This window comes from Polychytrium aggregatum (assembly GCF_025602895.1).
Source record: "Polychytrium aggregatum strain JEL109 chromosome Unknown BJ171scaffold_38, whole genome shotgun sequence".
NCBI classification, from domain to species: domain Eukaryota; kingdom Fungi; phylum Chytridiomycota; class Chytridiomycetes; order Polychytriales; genus Polychytrium; species Polychytrium aggregatum.
The window spans coordinates 37,262-52,882 of NW_026516240.1; the positions used below are offsets into that span (position 1 = coordinate 37,262).

Sequence of the window (15,621 nt, forward strand, 5' to 3'; positions counted from 1 at the left end):
GGCAAAGTAGCCCTCCCGCTTCAGGACGCGGATGAGAACCGGCATGGCGTTGGCGATAGTATTCCGGGACTTGTCGATGAGGGCCATGTTCCGCAGACAGACCGCTGCGTGCTCCACGATCTTGAGATTGCGGATCGACAGGGCCTCGATAAAGGGCTCGAGTACTCCGATTTCATACGCCCGAACATGCGCTGCCGTCCCGATGCGAAAGAGAATGTTGCGAAAGCCACAGAGCGAGGCTTCTTGGGTGGGCTGGCTGTTCTGGCTGCCGAGAAACAGCTCGGCAAGGTGCTCGCAGGCCTCGACGCCGAGCTCGCTCCACTCTCCGGTCTCGTTTGGGACCAGGATGTTGCCGAGGGCATAGCAGGTCTGTAACCAATGCGGTTGTTAGGAAGGCCTCCAAAAGGATGTAGCTGCGGTCTCGAATGGATGGGCCGACAAACAAGCTCCGGATCCTCATGGAGCAGCCCTTCGTGGTGCCTCTGATGGGATCATTGCCGAGTCGTGCGCGAGGTACATCACTCCCGATCACAGACATCACGTTCCCACGCGGATATCGGCACTGACCTTCTGCTTGACCTGGATGGGTTGAGTCGATTCTAGGACCCACAGCAGGTTTGCAAACACATTCTGGTTCAAAAACGTCTTCTTGACCTTCTCCTCGTGTGCTGCCAGGTTCCGGACGAGAGATACCAGAGTCTCGTAGTAATGGGTGAGAAGAGACGGGTCGTCCTGCACAGCGTCCGTCCACTCGGGCTTGAGTCCCGTCGCGCCGATCTCGAGGAACTCGGTTATTCGATCAAGCAGTGTGTCTTGGGCCAGACTGGGGCGCATCTCGGGCCACAGCGAGAGGTTGCGATAGCATCGCAAGGCCGGGACGAGCAGACTAAAATCGCCATTGCTGCTCTGTGCCAGCGTTCGGCAGAGCTCGCCTGCGCGGCCCTGAAAGAATGACCCTCGCAATGAAGGGCTCACAACTAGAGCCTGGGCAAGGAAGGCCACCGCAGCTCTCTGCGGCAGAGGCTTTTGAGATGGAAAAACGCCTCCCTCGGCAATCCTGAGTATCCGCTCGTATGCCTTGTTTTCGATGAGATACACCATCCTGTCTTCTTGCGACTCCCCGGAGCCCCGGATGACGCAAAGCAGCAAGGAGATTGTAGCCTCGACCAACTCGGGCTCGTTGGAGCGGAGGCCTATGAAAAAGTCTCCCATGAGCTTCTTGGTGAGTGCGAACGAAGCCTCGACTCTGGCCCGGACCGCCGGGCTTGTCGAGAGACTGGCTTTGATCTGAGTGATGCCCCTGGCTCGCTGCTCGGCGGACTGGTGGTTGGTGAGGAGCATCAAATACCGCTCGATCTCGGCAAGGGTTAGGACGGAGAAGGTGTCGCCGGTGATATCGGGGCCATCATCGAGATTACTGCGAATGTCCGAGTTGTATTGCTGGGGTGGGGCTCGGTACATGGCATCGGCGTGCCGGACAAGTCGCTTGGGTAAAGGAAGCCAGAAATACTCCGAAAGTCAACGACGGCCTCGCCCATCGCTACGAGAGGCGACTCAGTGACGTCGGCCGGCCAAAGGACGTATCTCGGTGACGTGGGATTGGGCAATGTCCCCGACAGAGCGCCTTGCCATTGCACGAGCAGAGCGGGATGTGTCGAATTATAGGTCCAGGGGCAGTGAGAATCAGCGCTGCCCCGACCGACAGCTTCGACCGACCGTTGCGACGAACTGGATATCATGATGTCGTCTGCAGGGCACCACGAGCCCCGTGCTGGAGGCAGTATGGCCATCCGAGTCGCTCGTGATAGTTTCCCACGATGTTTTGGCCGCATTCCTGCTGGGGGTGTGTGGGGTCAGTATCTCGGACAAAGTGGATGAGGTGGGAGCCGCATTGTCCTGCAGAACAAAATGCTCTATTCTGCGCGGACACATCACCTTGCATCGGAAGCACTGAAGATGCCAGCTGGCATTGCAGGCAATAATGTGCTGCTCCTGGAGGGGCTGTGAGCAGAGCTTGCATTTCGGCACCAACTCCTCGAAGCAGCCGGGGCAGTAGGGTCTGTCGAACATGACTGCAAACGGAGCCGTGATATTCAAAGCGACGCCACACTGGCCACATGTGAAGTGATGAGGGTGAAAGTTCTTGTCGAGGGCGTTGAAGCACTCCTGGCGGGTGCAAAGCATGCAGGGGTGAGTACCAAGCCGCCGACAGTCTCGTCACAACAGCAGTGGTCGGGAGGTGGTTGCTGGGAGGTCCTGACACTGATGATGGCGTGCAGTCGATTCCTACTCCGAGAATGGCCTCATTGCAGACAGCACATCGAGGGCATATTTTCTCTTTATAGCAAGAGCTGCAGACGACGGCCGAGTCGTGTTCAAAGAATCCGCCGCCAGCGATGGACTCTTGACACATCAAGCACTTGAGATGTCCCGGATGATAAACCTTGCCCAAGGCAGAGTCATACGAGTCCACAATCGGCTCGCCGCACGTGTGACATTTCAAGCCGGATGCTGCATTCGAGGCAAAAGTATCGGTGGGGTGGGTGGGGAAATGGCATCAGAGGCCGAGAAGTGGGCGATGCAGCAGACTTCTTGGGCTAGCTATCCTGAGCACAGTGTTGCGCGGCATTATTGAGCACTGTCGAGGCAGTACCTGGCTCCATGGTGCAGTGTCTTCGCTGTACAGGCTGCGATTGCAAATTGGAATGACAGGCAGATGTGAATGAGAACAGGATCACTCTGGCAGGACCACTCTGGCAGGATCACTCTGGCAGGACCACTCATGTTCTCTCTGAATGCATTTTGAGTTCGACATGGCCGGCCACTGGCCTCGCCTTTCGTACCGCGGCAACTGCACTGCTACGAGATGATGCAAAGTCGGTGCAAGATCGCTTCCACCATATGTGTGCTCAAAAGCACCATTTATCGTTGGCACAATGACCTTGGGCCTGATTGAACGATCGATGCGGCTCCGGATCCGATTGGGCCAACAGGACATGACTCCATCCTGCACGCAGATGTCTCCAAGTGTGCTCCGTGTATCTAGCTGCAACCTGCTTGGAGGGGCTCGATACCCCTGCCCGAGCCTCAAGGACACTACTCGCTGCCGTTCAAAGTGGCGACACCAAAAGTACAATCCCAATGCGCAAATCGAGAGTGGTCACATTCATATATTGCATATCGGTCGATCAGAGTCTACTTTCGACAATAGCTCGGACACTGGTCCGCCAGCGGACAGTCGCCGCACTTGGGTCCGATGGGCAGGCACATCAGCTGCCCGAATCCAACGAGCAACGGATTCAAATCTGCCCAGTACTCTTTGCCAATCCACGACTCGAGTTCCTGAAGCAATGAGATGTGGGAATCGGTTCATCAAAGTGAATCGCTCGATAGAAACTCATGTATCGCCCAGTCTACCCTCGGACATGGGCGAGTGCTCGCCCGCTCTACTCACGATCCGTGTGTTATCTGGCTTGTTCTTGTCGGTGCTTGCCCATCCAAGACGGTTGCTGATGCGATGGACGTGTGTGTCAACGCCAATGCCGAGGTTCCTATCCGATTGTGGGAACAGTGAGCGGCGTTGGGGGTTGCAGCATGTGTCTCAGCAACGATTGCAGCATGTGTCTCAGCAACGGCTCGTTGCAGTTGTATGGCTCTTCCATGCCTACCTCTTCCAAGCGCACTGCATGGCCAGATAGGCCTGGAGGAATGGAGTATCAGTATCACACAGTGTCGGTATCAGTACCACAGTGTCAGTATCCGTATCGCACAGCCAGCAGATCCGCCCACGATGCTCAAGCGGAGGTTTCTACGAACCATTTTGGGTCCGATCCCAGGAAGCCCAACCAGGCCCTCGATGGTGTCGGGGATATCGCCGCTGTACTTGTCTCTCAGGATTGCAGCCGTGTCCTTGAGGTACTTGAGCTTTTTATTGTGGAAGCCTACCTTGCATATGTACGAGCCCAGGACCTTGTCGTCCATGTCCAGAATCGAGTCCACCGTCAGTCCACCGGGCTGATGCCCTTGCATGGCTCGGACAGCGGCTGCCACGACAGGATCCTTTGTCTGAGATGACAGCTGAAGGGCAACCAGGGTCTGATATCGAAAGACCTGCCATCGAGCGGGCAGCCGGTTATCAGGCTGTGCATACGGCTGCAGCCCGAGTCGGGGAGGTCGGGGACCGTCCAGCAACATCATCCAGATCGAGAGGACAATGGCGGTCACAGCCCATCCTGCCAACCAAGACTCTACCTCGGGTGATTTGTCTCGCTCCGCCAGCCATGCACAGCCCATGAGATCAACGGGCGCCTGGTTGCTCGCCCGATAGTCCTTTAGCTTCGAGAATGTGGTGGTGAAGTTGTCTCGGGCGGATGCACGCAGCTCCTTGGTGCTGGGCCGGGGCTTGGGCGAGTCGAGTGCGGAGCCATCGGCATCGCCCGGCCGATCCGAGTCGGTTTTTGCTTTGTCCGCCGATCCAGAGACAGAAGCGTCGAGTTTGGGTGTGGCTTTTGCGCTCGAATCCGCGACGGACTGGATCTTGGAGTCGTCATCGTAGGCAACCTCGATGTGCTTTGCGGTCTTGCGTCTGCGGCGGGTAGGTAGCTCGGGCGCTGACGACTGGAAGAAGGACGAGACCGTTTCCGAGCTCCGCGAGAGCAGCCGCCGTTTGGACATGGCGGTGCGCCGGCGATGGCGAGGAGACGCAGATCTGGTGCAGAGCCGGTGCTGGAGGGAGTCTGCTGGTCTTGGAGAGGACACAGCGACGACCCAGAAGGCTGCGCCTGGGCTGCCTGCGTCGGATTCTGGCCCGATTTCAACGAGTCCCGATGCGGATCGGCGCTTCCTCGCTGTCCCCGATCTGCCTTTGATCTGTCCCTGATCTGCCTTTGGTCTGCCCTTGATCAGCCTCGTCCAGACAGCCTCAAGGAACCATCCGAGCCAGCTGCCGGCCAACGACTCACCGGCATTCCTCGCTCCCGATTGCCCGTCCACCAAGCAAGCGCAAATGTCTCGATTTACTGCCTTTGTCCACCCGCGCTGGGACCCCATCCTGTTCATCGGCATCGGAGCGGTCGCTTACGCTCTCAACGAGAAGGAGACTGTGGCCGATCCAAACAAGCGTCTGCTGCCTCTCCTCAAGCGCCGAGTGCAGCGCTGGCTTTCATGAAGGAGGGAGGGACAGCCGGTCACTTCTCCTCCCCCCGGCGGCACGGCATCGACCGGGTGCATCCTATGACTCCGTGCGCAGATCCGGCCAAGCATGCTCCCGTCCCCGCCATAGCATCTGCGGCGGGAAGAATTCTGAATACACGAACTGTCTTGCTGTCTGTACCATGAATGTCCTGGGCTTGAGCCGCTGGCGACCACTTTCGGATGCTGCTGACGAGGGCAATCATTCGGAGAGAACAGATGCGGACGCTCCAGCGCGGCCAAGCGGCAACCGAGACCGGGACTCTCGTTGGCAGCAACGACACTGCGGCTCTCGCCATGCGCTGCTCGCACTGATACTCCGATAGCAACACCGGTTCATGTTGCGATTCTCGTATCAATGCCGGGGATGTTTGGCCGTTCAGCGAGATGCAGACGAGAGCATTCAGCACGCTGGGCGCACACAGACAGTGCGTGCGAGGCGCGCCGAGATGGGCGAGCCGCTCTCGGTCCTCGGCTTGTCTCGTCCCTTTTTTTTCATTCTGGGTCACTTCCGTCTCGACCATCTCGATCCCACCCGATCTATATCTGCAGTTGCAGCCGCCTCTCACCCGCCCCGTCTCCCGTCCAACGCACACAAGCATGTCGAGCAAGAAGGAAAGGAGAGCCCAGAAAAAGGCATCGGCCCAAGTCCTGTCGACCGCCGCGAGTGCCCCCCTGCCCGAGCCCCCACAGGTTTGGATCGACGGGTGTCTGGGCTGCGTTCTGCCATTTCTCGCCTGCCTGGCGCAGTCCTGTTGCGGTCGGGAATGCTGCTTCGGCCATCCTGCGGATGGGCTGCCGGTCAGCCTTCGACCGGTTGCTCGCAGCCCCTATCCGACTGCCTGTCCCGGCTTCATGCAGCCGGGCATATGGGGCACCATCGTGCCTTCCATCCATGTTCGCGATATCGTTGCATTTTGCTGACCGTCTGAATGGGATATGTCCGTCTCCCCGGTCGAATATGAAATCTTGGCTACTGCGCTCCAATATCCACTGTCGACCTGAATGTCCCGGACCCGCATATGCGCCCGATCTAGTCCCAGTCCCAGTCCCAGTCCCAGACCCAGTCGCCAACGTAATGCCCGTGCCTCAGTCCCTTGGTTGCATTAGATCGCATCCCATTTGCGTCTCCAGCTGCGGCTCTCGTCTCGGTGCTCGTCGGCATCTGTGTTGGCAGCCAGTTGAGAGTGCATGACAGCGTCATTAATCTCTGTTTTGGCTGGCCGATCGGGTGGTTCTCGTCTTCGCCGCCTGGCTTTTCTGCAGTCTGAAGGCTCGAACCGGATGGGCCGATGATAAGGACAGGGCTGTTTCAGCCAAGTTTGAGGACGACTCGGCCTCGGCCACCACCCCATCGAATGTGTCTCCGCATGCCGTCTCGACGCCGACAGCCATCAAGGGTCGCCGCGGCTCCCTCGGCCACAGTCTCCTGGGGTCGCCCAACTCGCGATCGCCGCAGAAGGCTTCGTACGAAGACCGGCTCTTCTCGGATCCAAACGAGCAGCTGAAGAAGAAGGCCAACGAACCCGCCCCTGAGCCCAGCGCGCTGAGTGTCCCCGACTCGGGCACAACCACTCCCGTCGAGAAGAAGGTCAAGCCTCCCAAGCCCAACAACAAGCCCGAGGGTATCGAGGAGAAAAAGTCGCAGAAGCAGATGACCAAGGCCGAGCGCCGGGAGCTGCAGGTTTGTCAAAGCACCCTCAGTCGGATAGGCAGTATGTGCACCGGCCGTGGGAGGGGCTGGGCTGATCCCTCTGGGGCGTATAATTTGGCTGTCAACAGGAGCGACAGCGAGCCGAAAAGGCTGCCCGCCAAGCCGAGGCAGCTGCTTCCGCCGGTAAGCCTGGAGGCAACAACGCAGGAAACAGCAAGGCCCAGCAGCCCAAGACACCGGCAAAGCAAGCCCCCGCTCCCAATTCATCCGGCACTAGCGATGCGAGCCGATCTGTTACGAGCCAGCCGAGCGGCCGAGCCGACGAGCAGTCCAAGAAAAAGTCCAAGGGCGAGCGGGTGCAGGACGCCAAGATGGTTCCGCTGTTCTCGCATCTGGACCAGTACCGCCAGCAAGCGCACATGGATGCCGAAATCAAGTCGCAGGGCCTTATCCACCCGGCCATCATGGACCTGGGGCTACTGTTTTCCGAGTTTATTATCACGGGTGGAAATGCCCGCTGCATGGCGATGATGGATGTCTTCAAGCAGGTACGTCCGGCCTCTTCAGATCTCATACGAGCGGCAGGTCGGCTAGTCGATCCGTGGTGCTGACCAGCAAGTCTCACACCTCGTGCTTTGGCTTCATCGCTTTCCAGGTCATTGGCGACTACGTGACCCCCCAAGGCACCTCGCTGCAGCGACACTTGACCTGGTACATCAGCAAGCAGATCGATTTTCTGACCAACACTCGAGCACTGGCGGCCAGCATGCGAAATGCTATCCGCTACGTCAAGAACGAAATCGCCAAGATCTCCATCGACACCCCCGACAACGATGTACGCTGGGCTGGGTCGCTGGGGAGGGGTTTATGAGCAATCCGATACACCGCTGGTGACACGCAATCGCTGGGATCGTCGCCTGTCGTGGCAAATCGATGCTGCCTTCGACTACACCCAGCGGGTGTGTGTGCTTCTTTGGGCTGATGGTATCGAGCCTGCTTACACCATCATCCTCACCGCTGCCTCCCACTTCCTCACTTACCCCTGCCAAATAGGCCAAGGAGCTCATCTGCAAGAAGATTGACGAGTTCGTCAACAAGCGCATCATCGATCCCGACGCGATGATTGTCGAAAACGCCCTAAAGAAGATCCAAGATGGCGATGTGATTCTGATCTACGCACAGTAAGCAGTGGACAAGCACACGGTGGCCGTCTCTATCTCAGCAGCAGCAGCAGCAGTAACAGCGGCAGTGGACTAATTTGGTGTCGTACGGACGCCCCTATCGCTGCACAGCTCGTCTGTTGTTGCCCAGCTGCTTCTGGAGGCGCATGCCGAGAACATCAAGTTCCGAGTCATCGTTATCGACTCGAGGCCCAAGTTTGAAGGCAAGTTGGCGCCAGGGATGATGGCCGTTACTCTCCATCGATGCACTCAGGATATCTTTCTGGCGGCCTATCCTTTGGGAACATGCTTGCTCGATATGTTTCGTGGCATATGGCTGATCCTCAATCTCTGCTGCGCGGACTCAGGCAAGGAGGTCCTCAAGAAGCTGGTTGGCGCAGGCGTGCAGTGCACCTATGCGCTGACAAATGCCCTGGGCATGTTGATGAAGGAGGTAAGCTTGGCCGGCTGCAGCCAGAGGAGCGTGTCGGAGAACAACGGTCAGAAGCAATGCTCAGTTCAGACACAGCAGCGCCGACGACCTCTCATTGTGTCGCTGAACCAGACATATACATGGTCTGTTGGAGTCGGGCTCACATCTTTGCGGGCCCCAACGTCGATTTGCGGACTGATCAGGAATCTTTGCTGCCGACTCACCGTTTATCCTTGCGACTCTTCCCCTCCATTTTACCGGAATCCAGGCCACCAAGGTGTTCCTCGGCGCCAGCACCATGCTGCCAAACGGCGCTCTGATGTCGCGGGTCGGAACGTCGCTTGTCGCAATGATGGCGCACGACGCCAAGGTGCCTGTGATTGTTTGCTGCGAAGCCTACAAGTTCACGGACATTGTGCGGCTGGACTCGTTTGTCTGGAACGAGCTGGGTGAGTGGCTGGTCCCGTCCCTGCATCTGATGCTGCGGTGCTGTTCTGATGAGAGCCACGGCCCCGAGCGTGCCAGTTTACTCACCTCGAGCCTTGCACACGACCGAACACAGGCAATCCTGAGGAGCTGGCCGATACCTCGGTCATGGCCCCGTCGTCGCGGCAGCCGTCCATGTCGGCAGCCAACCGCGCTTCGTCGGGGGTGCTGGGCGGATGGAGAGACATTCCGCCCCTCAAGCTGCTGAACCTGCACTACGACATCACGCCGCCGCAGTTCATCACCGTGGTCGTCTGCGAGCACGGACTGATACCAAGCACCAGTGTGCAGACCGTGACTCGCGAGATCCCGATTCCGTTTTGAGGACGGCGAGCCAACCTGTCTCGGAAGGAACCTGCGCGACTGCCGTCCCTGGCCTCGACCGACAAGCACGCGGTGGGTCAGGCGCCGCAAAAGACGAGCCATATGACTTGCGTTCTCCCGCTCTGCCTCCTTTCTCGTCATCGCTCTGTTGCGCCTGCATTTACTTCTCTCGATGGCTGGTCACTCGCCCGACGCTTCCCTGGTTGCCGCTTTGTTTAGTGCAGCTAACAACGATATAGTTCTCTGGACCCAGGGGCTGTACAACACGGGCTCTGTGTCGTACTGGTGGTGGTAGAGCCGTCGTGCTCGCCCCAGAAGTCGAGCTTGCCAACGTGTAAGCGGTGGTGGCTGCCGGAGTGTGCAACAGGTGTGCGTGGGCAGGGTTCGGGGGTGTTGCTGGTGTGTCTGCTGGCGGCCGTTGCACCGTCCTATCTCCAGAGATAGGATAAATCGATTGGATCTGCCGCGATGGGGCCAGCTCGCCGAAGGGGGGGGGTCACAGGCTGGCCCATCAATGTTGTGTCCTGCCAGGGTCACCCGCGGAGCATGGTGGTCGCGCATGTACCCCACAAACCGAGCAGACACGGCCGCCTCAACCAGTCCCGCTTGATCGCAGCTGCCGGCTCAGCGGGTCGCCTGATCGCGGGCTTGTTCGGCAGCCAGTGTCCGCCCCGCCCGGTGCAGCCTAAATTTGCGTTCCCACAGCGCCCCAAGTTGCGCATCGCACCACCCAAGGCCACTGATTCGGCCATCTCCAGCCCGAAGAACTGTCGGCAATCGCGGCGCATGACCACAGCACTTGGTTGGTCGCGTGCGAGGACCGATCAGGCGACATCGCGGCAACGGCATTATCCCCACACGTCCAGGGCCGACCTTGGAGCCCAGATGCGGGTATAAAACGGCCCCTCGCAGCCGGCGGTCCCGTCGCCCTGCATCAGCTGCATCCGAAGCTGCTCCCGGAACAACCATGAAGATCCTTTCGGCCACCCTCGTTTCCCTGGCGGCTGCCTCGCTCTCGGTAAGCAAAAGCCTGGCATCTGCATCGTGTGGTGCTGGGGATGGTGCTGGGATGCTGCTCTCATCTTGGACCATTTCCCCTCGGCCGCCCGAGCCAGTGCCGATACGCACACCACCAACCGGCCGGCACCCTGCGAGTTGCCATACACAGAGACCACGTACTAACTCTGCTCTTGCGGCGGACCACTACTCTCTCCAGAGCGCCATCTGCGTGGGCAGCAACTACAATGCCTGCGTCGGCAACTGCTACAACAGCTGCGGCTGGATGGGCGCCATGTCCTCGGCCACGATCGTTGCCAACTGCAACAAGTGCATCAGCCTCAGCTGCAGCACTTGCAGCGGCTCTCCTCCGCCGCCCCCTCCTCCTCCTCCTCCTCCGCCGCCGCCCCCGCCGCCGGCCGTCCAGTGCGTTGGCGGATCCATCAACGCTTGCCGCGGCAACTGCTACAACAGCTGCGGTTGGATGGGTGCCATGTCCTCTCCCACCATCGTCGCCAACTGCAACAACTGCATCAACACCAACTGCAACGGCTGCTGAGTAGCTGAGGCGACAGCACGCCAACGCAATCGAATGCCGATGATTCTATGAATGGCCCTAGGGACAGTCTTGTGGATAGCCCATGAATAGTCGCATGGATAGCCCTATGAATATCCAATGAGCAACACAATACAGCAGTTCCTCTGTCCGCCACAGTCCCAGTCCCAGCTCATGTTTCCACCTGACGCGAGATGTGCTCATGTGACTCTGGGTGTGTGTGGCAGTCATGGCTCGATCCAGGCTGGCCCCCTCGATCCGGCTTGGTCCAGAATGCCAAGAGCGACTGGCCGTTCTCGCTGCGCCTCGCTCGCTCTCGCCGGGCAGCGAGAGAGCCCGATCCGCCGCTTGCCGCAACGCGATGGGCCAATCACCACGTGCAGCCGACGCGCGGCTGCGCGGAGCCGGATCGGTGTGCGCGCCGCGTCCCCGCTCCGCCCCCGCCACTTGTGCGCTCTGTGCGACATTGCCGTGTGTGACGGGGCGGCATGCGCAGTCGTCCAGTTGCCAGTGTGCCCCCGCATGTATTCACGCAGGAGAGCTGAGCGAGGGGGGAGTGCAGAGAGCGGGATGGATGGCTGGTCGAGACAGCAGATGGGGCATCTGCAGCCCGTCGCAAATAGGGCCTCGCTGCGGGCCAGGCCGGCAGCGGTGCAGGTGGGAAAGCAAGCGGTGAACGACCCGTTCCATCCTGCTGGGGGGATACAATCTCTCTGGGACACCCGCCAACAAGCACGGCGGCACGGCATTGGCGGCCGAGGGGGGAGTCCCGCACGAAGCGTGCGAACGACGCCGAACGCGGCTTGTGTTGCAGTATCCCGCCTTGGATGGGACTGGGTGTTGCTGCCCGTGGGAATTCCGAAACGCTGAGCGAACAGCAAGCCAGAACAGTAAGCAGGGCCTGGTGATATGGGTCGGACGCGGGGCGAAGGCGGGCCGGACGCCTCTGGGATGCTGGGTGGTTGTGTCTGTCGCCACAGGAAGCTGGCTGTTGCAGAGACAGGTTGTCGAGAGTGATTGCCGAAAGTAATTGATTGTCCAAGACATCCAGCAGAGACGTGGCGGCAGCGCTCATTTGCGCCGACATCAGATCCGCCAGTCGAACCCAGCGGTGGCCAGCTGCTTTTCCTTGCCTCTATCCGCCGGCCAAGAGGATAGTCCGCCAGGGACTGCAGTCCCTCGCAGTCCCTCGCAGTCCCTCGCAGTCCCTCGCAGTCCCTCGCAGTCCCTGTTCATGTCTCCGCCTGCCGCATCCGCCGCTCGATATCCCGCAACTGCACAACATCTTGCAACTTGACAACACCCGCAAATGAACAACACCCTGCAAATGAACAACGTCCCGCAACTTAACAACATCCCGCAACTGAACAACATCGCCCGCGCCGGTCTTTCCCGCGATCGCTGCGTGGTTGGGTTTGGGTTGCGATTGGCCGCCGTGCTGCCTTGTGTCCCAAACGGCCTTCGTCGCCAACGCGGGCCCCAGCCCGACTGTTCGCTTGTGCACATTGGTTCTCCTGCAGAAAAACACTCGCTGTCCCTTTGCGGCCCTTCCCATAAATTCGCTCGCCTCTCGCCGTCCTCCACCCGCTTCCATCCGATTCTCGAGGGCAGAACCCAGGCACCCGCCTCCGAACGCTGCAAAACGCTGCCAAACGCTGCCGAACACTCTATCGCCTCCTGCTCCTGCTCCCATGCGCTCAGCGTTTGCTCTCCTCGGCGCGGCCGCCTTGGCCAATGCCTACCAGTTTACCGGCACCGCCACTTACTACGGTGACGGATCCGACGGTGCTGCCTCGCCGTCGCCCAAGACCCCCGGCGCTTGCTACAAGATCTACCCCACCAACCCGCACTACTACGCTGCCATCGTAAGTCGGCCTTCTGTTTTGGTGCCCGTGGGCTGGCCATGCAGTTCATGTGCCATGCGGTCCATGTGGTCCATGTGGTCCTCTGCCCATGGCGCCGCTGTTTGCTTCGAATGCTTGCATTGCATTGCTCGCCCAGGATGCTCACGGCCCTGTCTCTCTGATCTGCGTGCCCAGTCTCACACCCAGTGGAGCAGCGGTGCCTACTGCGGCTACTGCGCAACCGTCTCCAACGCGGCCGGGTAATGCTCACGTCCCTTGGCCCCCATATCTGCATCTGGCCCATCCCTGGTCCTGCCGCTGGTGATCTTGCTGGCGGCCTTGCCTGGTGACCTTGCTGCTGTACCAGCATTCTGACTGCTTGCGTCTGTCTCGGCCAACAGCAAAGTCCTCGTCTATGTCCCTATTGTCGATGAGTGCCCTGATGCTGATGTAAGTCCATCGCCATGTTGCTCTGTGGTTGTTCTTGATGCATCCGCGCTGGAAGTGCTCGCTTGGCTCACCCTCGTCTCCGTCTGTCCGCCGCCATCAGTGTCCCTATGGCCATCTCGACCTGTCGCCCGATGCCTTTGCGCAGCTCGGCCCGCTCTCCCAGGGCGTCATTGACATCCAGTGGAGTATGACCTACGACCCCGGATGCAACGGTCACGGCTGGGCCAACATCAACGGCAGCCCTGCTCCTCCTCCGCCCCACTCTCCTCCTCCTCCTCCTCCCTCTGTGAGTATCGGCCTGACGGTCGAATCCAAACCGATAGCGCCATGACCATAGACCTGCCTATCAAGTCGTTTAGATCATTCAGATCGGCCACCATGCTTGTCGTCGGGCGGTAGTCGTGGCAGCAGCACCTCTGTCGGCATCAGCAACATGCTCTCGAACGAACGGATGATCCTGACACCGCTGTATTTCTCGAACAGAGCAACGGATACTGTGGCAACGGCAACGTCGGCAACGGCAAGTGCTCCGATGGCACTTGCTGCAGCAAGTACGGCTGGTGTGGTACCGGCACTGCCTACTGTGGCAGCAAGACTCCTTCGTCGCCCCCGCCTCCCCCTCCTCCTCCTCCTCCCTCCAGCGTAAGTACCGAACGGGATGCATGTGTCGATCCTCTCCTTCCTCCGCATCTTGGGCGATGTTATCGTGGCCCTGTCCGTTTCGTCCTGCTCCGTCGTCTCCGCCCTTTCCTCATCCTCAGCTGCATTCCTCGCCTTCCTCCATACATCGCACCCACACCAGGGCGGCTCTTGCGGCAACGGCAAAGTCGGCAACGGTATCTGTGCCGACGGTACTTGCTGCAGCAAGTACGGCTGGTGCGCCAATGACGCTGCCCACTGCAACAACCGCGCCCCTGCCTCCTCCCCTGGATCGTCGGGTGTAGGTTTCGGATGCCATTTGCCATTGGTCATTTGCTGTTGCCTGGGGTCTGGCTCTTCCGGAACCACCTTCCCCCCCTCCGATCACTTGCTCTTCCTCATCCATTCGCGCATCTGCTCATTCATCTGACGTACCTCATTTCCTTTATCAGAGCGGTTCCTGCGGTAGCGGCAAGGTCGGCAACGGCAAGTGCTCGAACGGCCAGTGCTGCAGCAAGTACGGCTGGTGTGGCACCACCTCTGCCTACTGCGGTAGCAACCAGGCCAAGGTCCTGATCGCCGAGTCCTTCGAGTCCTCCAACTCCACCGACATCACTTACGACTCGTCCAACTCCACCGACATCACCTACGACTCGTCCAACTCGACCAGTGTGTCCAACGAGCCCTACGTCGACAGCAACGGCCACGTTCAGTGCCCCAGCCCCTACACCAGCCAGACCTACGACTGCAAGCCCAACAGCCAGTGGATTTGTGTCCTCGGTCGCTGCGAATGCTCCAAGGGTGAGTGTGTCGACGCTGCCCAGTCCTCTGCGGGAGAGACAGCCGTCGAGTCGAGCTGAGCCGGAACAGTTGATTCTGCTGCCTTGAGTCCTAACGCCAGACGCTCTCTGTATACATTCGACAACGGTTTCCCCTCCCATCAGACTATGTCTTCAACTCGGGCAATGGCCAGTGCGAGTACCAGCCCGGTGTCGACGACCTGGAGTACATTGCTCTCGAGGGCAAGAAGGGCTTCGTTGTCACCAACTAAAGCAAGCTTTGCTGCCAGGCCTATCCACCCTCAAAACTCACCCCCCTGATCTTGCCCACCTCCAACTCCTCTCCTCCCCGTCTCGACTCCACCGAGTTCCATACACTCCGCTAAAGTTCCTAGATTTTGCAGTACCTTCTTGTTCTCTTCGGCCCCCCACTCGCATTCCATCTATGCTGCCGACGAACTGATTTGGTGATTCTGCCCCTGATCACGCTCCACGCCGCCGCCATCCTCAACCTCCATGGAGTTATTCGCTCACGTTTGTTTCTGCTCTCAAGATCTGCCAGACCGTCATCTGCAAGGGCTCATGGACCCATCCGTCGCTCCATATTTTCACTCACGCCGATGCATTGGTGTGGAGCCTCCCTCCCGATCCCAAATCATTCTGTTTTCCCCCCCCCTTCTTGACACATTTTTCTTTACTCTCCATTCCTCGTTCCCGCCTTTCTACCACGAAACGGAGCAGCGAGCCTGCTCTCGAAAGAGTCTAAATACGAATCGACGAATATCGTATTTATGTGCGGGCAGAGGGGATAGAGTTTGTCTTCCCCTTCAATCCTTTTCTTCTCTGGTCCTGGGCAACGCCAGCCAGTCCGAAGCTGTTCGTGTGATCCCCCCCCCCATACCTCATACAATCTCATCGAAACATGGATTTCCTGTTGAGCCAACCCGACCTGCCGCTCCCTGGTTGTGGGTCGTGTGGGGCTGCTCGCAGCAGGCGGGGGCGACATGACACCACCGCACTATTCCCGTTCCCGTCCCGTTCCCATTCCATTCCCGTTCATGTCTCCACCCGCCCTGGAAAGCCAGGAGTGCCCGGCCGTTGCCACCCCGA

At 59.4% G+C, this 15,621-nt stretch overlaps 4 protein-coding genes across 4 annotated transcripts; 3 read left to right on the forward strand and 1 right to left on the reverse strand.

Annotated features, from left to right (window-relative positions):
* Positions 1-3,150: 3,150 nt before the first annotated feature.
* On the reverse strand, positions 3,151-5,331 carry BJ171DRAFT_517427 (DNA glycosylase). Its single transcript, XM_053112130.1, has 5 exons — positions 4,252-5,331; positions 3,817-4,110; positions 3,669-3,700; positions 3,455-3,551; positions 3,151-3,342 (listed from the first exon to the last, which is right to left on the reverse strand). Exons 1-5 carry the CDS (start codon positions 5,062-5,064, stop codon positions 3,196-3,198), a joined length of 1,383 nt encoding a protein of 460 aa, XP_052963645.1. The 5' UTR covers positions 5,065-5,331; the 3' UTR covers positions 3,151-3,195.
* BJ171DRAFT_517429 (uncharacterized protein) lies at positions 5,327-9,636 on the forward strand. Its single transcript, XM_053112131.1, has 10 exons — positions 5,327-5,883; positions 6,228-6,265; positions 6,457-6,874; positions 6,973-7,392; positions 7,500-7,679; positions 7,898-8,025; positions 8,137-8,228; positions 8,373-8,458; positions 8,706-8,886; positions 9,000-9,636. Exons 1-10 carry the CDS (start codon positions 5,578-5,580, stop codon positions 9,245-9,247), a joined length of 2,097 nt encoding a protein of 698 aa, XP_052963646.1. The 5' UTR covers positions 5,327-5,577; the 3' UTR covers positions 9,248-9,636.
* Positions 9,637-10,173: 537 nt separating this feature from the next.
* On the forward strand, positions 10,174-10,957 carry BJ171DRAFT_517432 (uncharacterized protein). The gene is made up of 2 exons (XM_053112132.1): positions 10,174-10,265; positions 10,464-10,957. Exons 1-2 carry the CDS (start codon positions 10,215-10,217, stop codon positions 10,800-10,802), a joined length of 390 nt encoding a protein of 129 aa, XP_052963647.1. The 5' UTR covers positions 10,174-10,214; the 3' UTR covers positions 10,803-10,957.
* Positions 10,958-12,276: 1,319 nt separating this feature from the next.
* Positions 12,277-14,905, forward strand: BJ171DRAFT_200770 (uncharacterized protein). The gene is made up of 8 exons (XM_053106266.1): positions 12,277-12,664; positions 12,839-12,903; positions 13,045-13,093; positions 13,194-13,379; positions 13,577-13,735; positions 13,896-14,033; positions 14,185-14,533; positions 14,677-14,905. The coding sequence occupies exons 1-8, from the start codon at positions 12,491-12,493 to the stop codon at positions 14,781-14,783; spliced, it is 1,227 nt and encodes a 408-aa protein (XP_052963648.1). The 5' UTR covers positions 12,277-12,490; the 3' UTR covers positions 14,784-14,905.
* Positions 14,906-15,621: the final 716 nt, after the last annotated feature.

What these genes read in the sequence shown, in the direction of transcription:
- BJ171DRAFT_517427 (XM_053112130.1), bottom strand. Translation starts at nt 5,064, where the DNA reads ATGCCGATGAACAGGATGGGGTCCCAGCGCGGGTGGACAAAGGCAGTA. An exon ending in CTGGGATCGGACCCAAAATG is followed by an intron (nt 3,701 to 3,816) that starts GTTCGTAGAAAC and finishes CCATTCCTCCAG; the next exon opens with GCCTATCTGGCCATGCAGTG. An exon ending in AGCCAGATAACACACGGATC is followed by an intron (nt 3,343 to 3,454) that starts GTGAGTAGAGCG and finishes TCATTGCTTCAG; the next exon opens with GAACTCGAGTCGTGGATTGG.
- BJ171DRAFT_200770 (XM_053106266.1), top strand. Translation starts at nt 12,491, where the DNA reads ATGCGCTCAGCGTTTGCTCTCCTCGGCGCGGCCGCCTTGGCCAATGCC. An exon ending in ACCGTCTCCAACGCGGCCGG is followed by an intron (nt 12,904 to 13,044) that starts GTAATGCTCACG and finishes CTCGGCCAACAG; the next exon opens with CAAAGTCCTCGTCTATGTCC. An exon ending in TCGCTGCGAATGCTCCAAGG is followed by an intron (nt 14,534 to 14,676) that starts GTGAGTGTGTCG and finishes CCCTCCCATCAG; the next exon opens with ACTATGTCTTCAACTCGGGC.
- BJ171DRAFT_517432 (XM_053112132.1), top strand. Translation starts at nt 10,215, where the DNA reads ATGAAGATCCTTTCGGCCACCCTCGTTTCCCTGGCGGCTGCCTCGCTC. An exon ending in TGGCGGCTGCCTCGCTCTCG is followed by an intron (nt 10,266 to 10,463) that starts GTAAGCAAAAGC and finishes TACTCTCTCCAG; the next exon opens with AGCGCCATCTGCGTGGGCAG.
- BJ171DRAFT_517429 (XM_053112131.1), top strand. Translation starts at nt 5,578, where the DNA reads ATGCAGACGAGAGCATTCAGCACGCTGGGCGCACACAGACAGTGCGTG. An exon ending in TGATGGATGTCTTCAAGCAG is followed by an intron (nt 7,393 to 7,499) that starts GTACGTCCGGCC and finishes ATCGCTTTCCAG; the next exon opens with GTCATTGGCGACTACGTGAC. An exon ending in TGGGCATGTTGATGAAGGAG is followed by an intron (nt 8,459 to 8,705) that starts GTAAGCTTGGCC and finishes ACCGGAATCCAG; the next exon opens with GCCACCAAGGTGTTCCTCGG.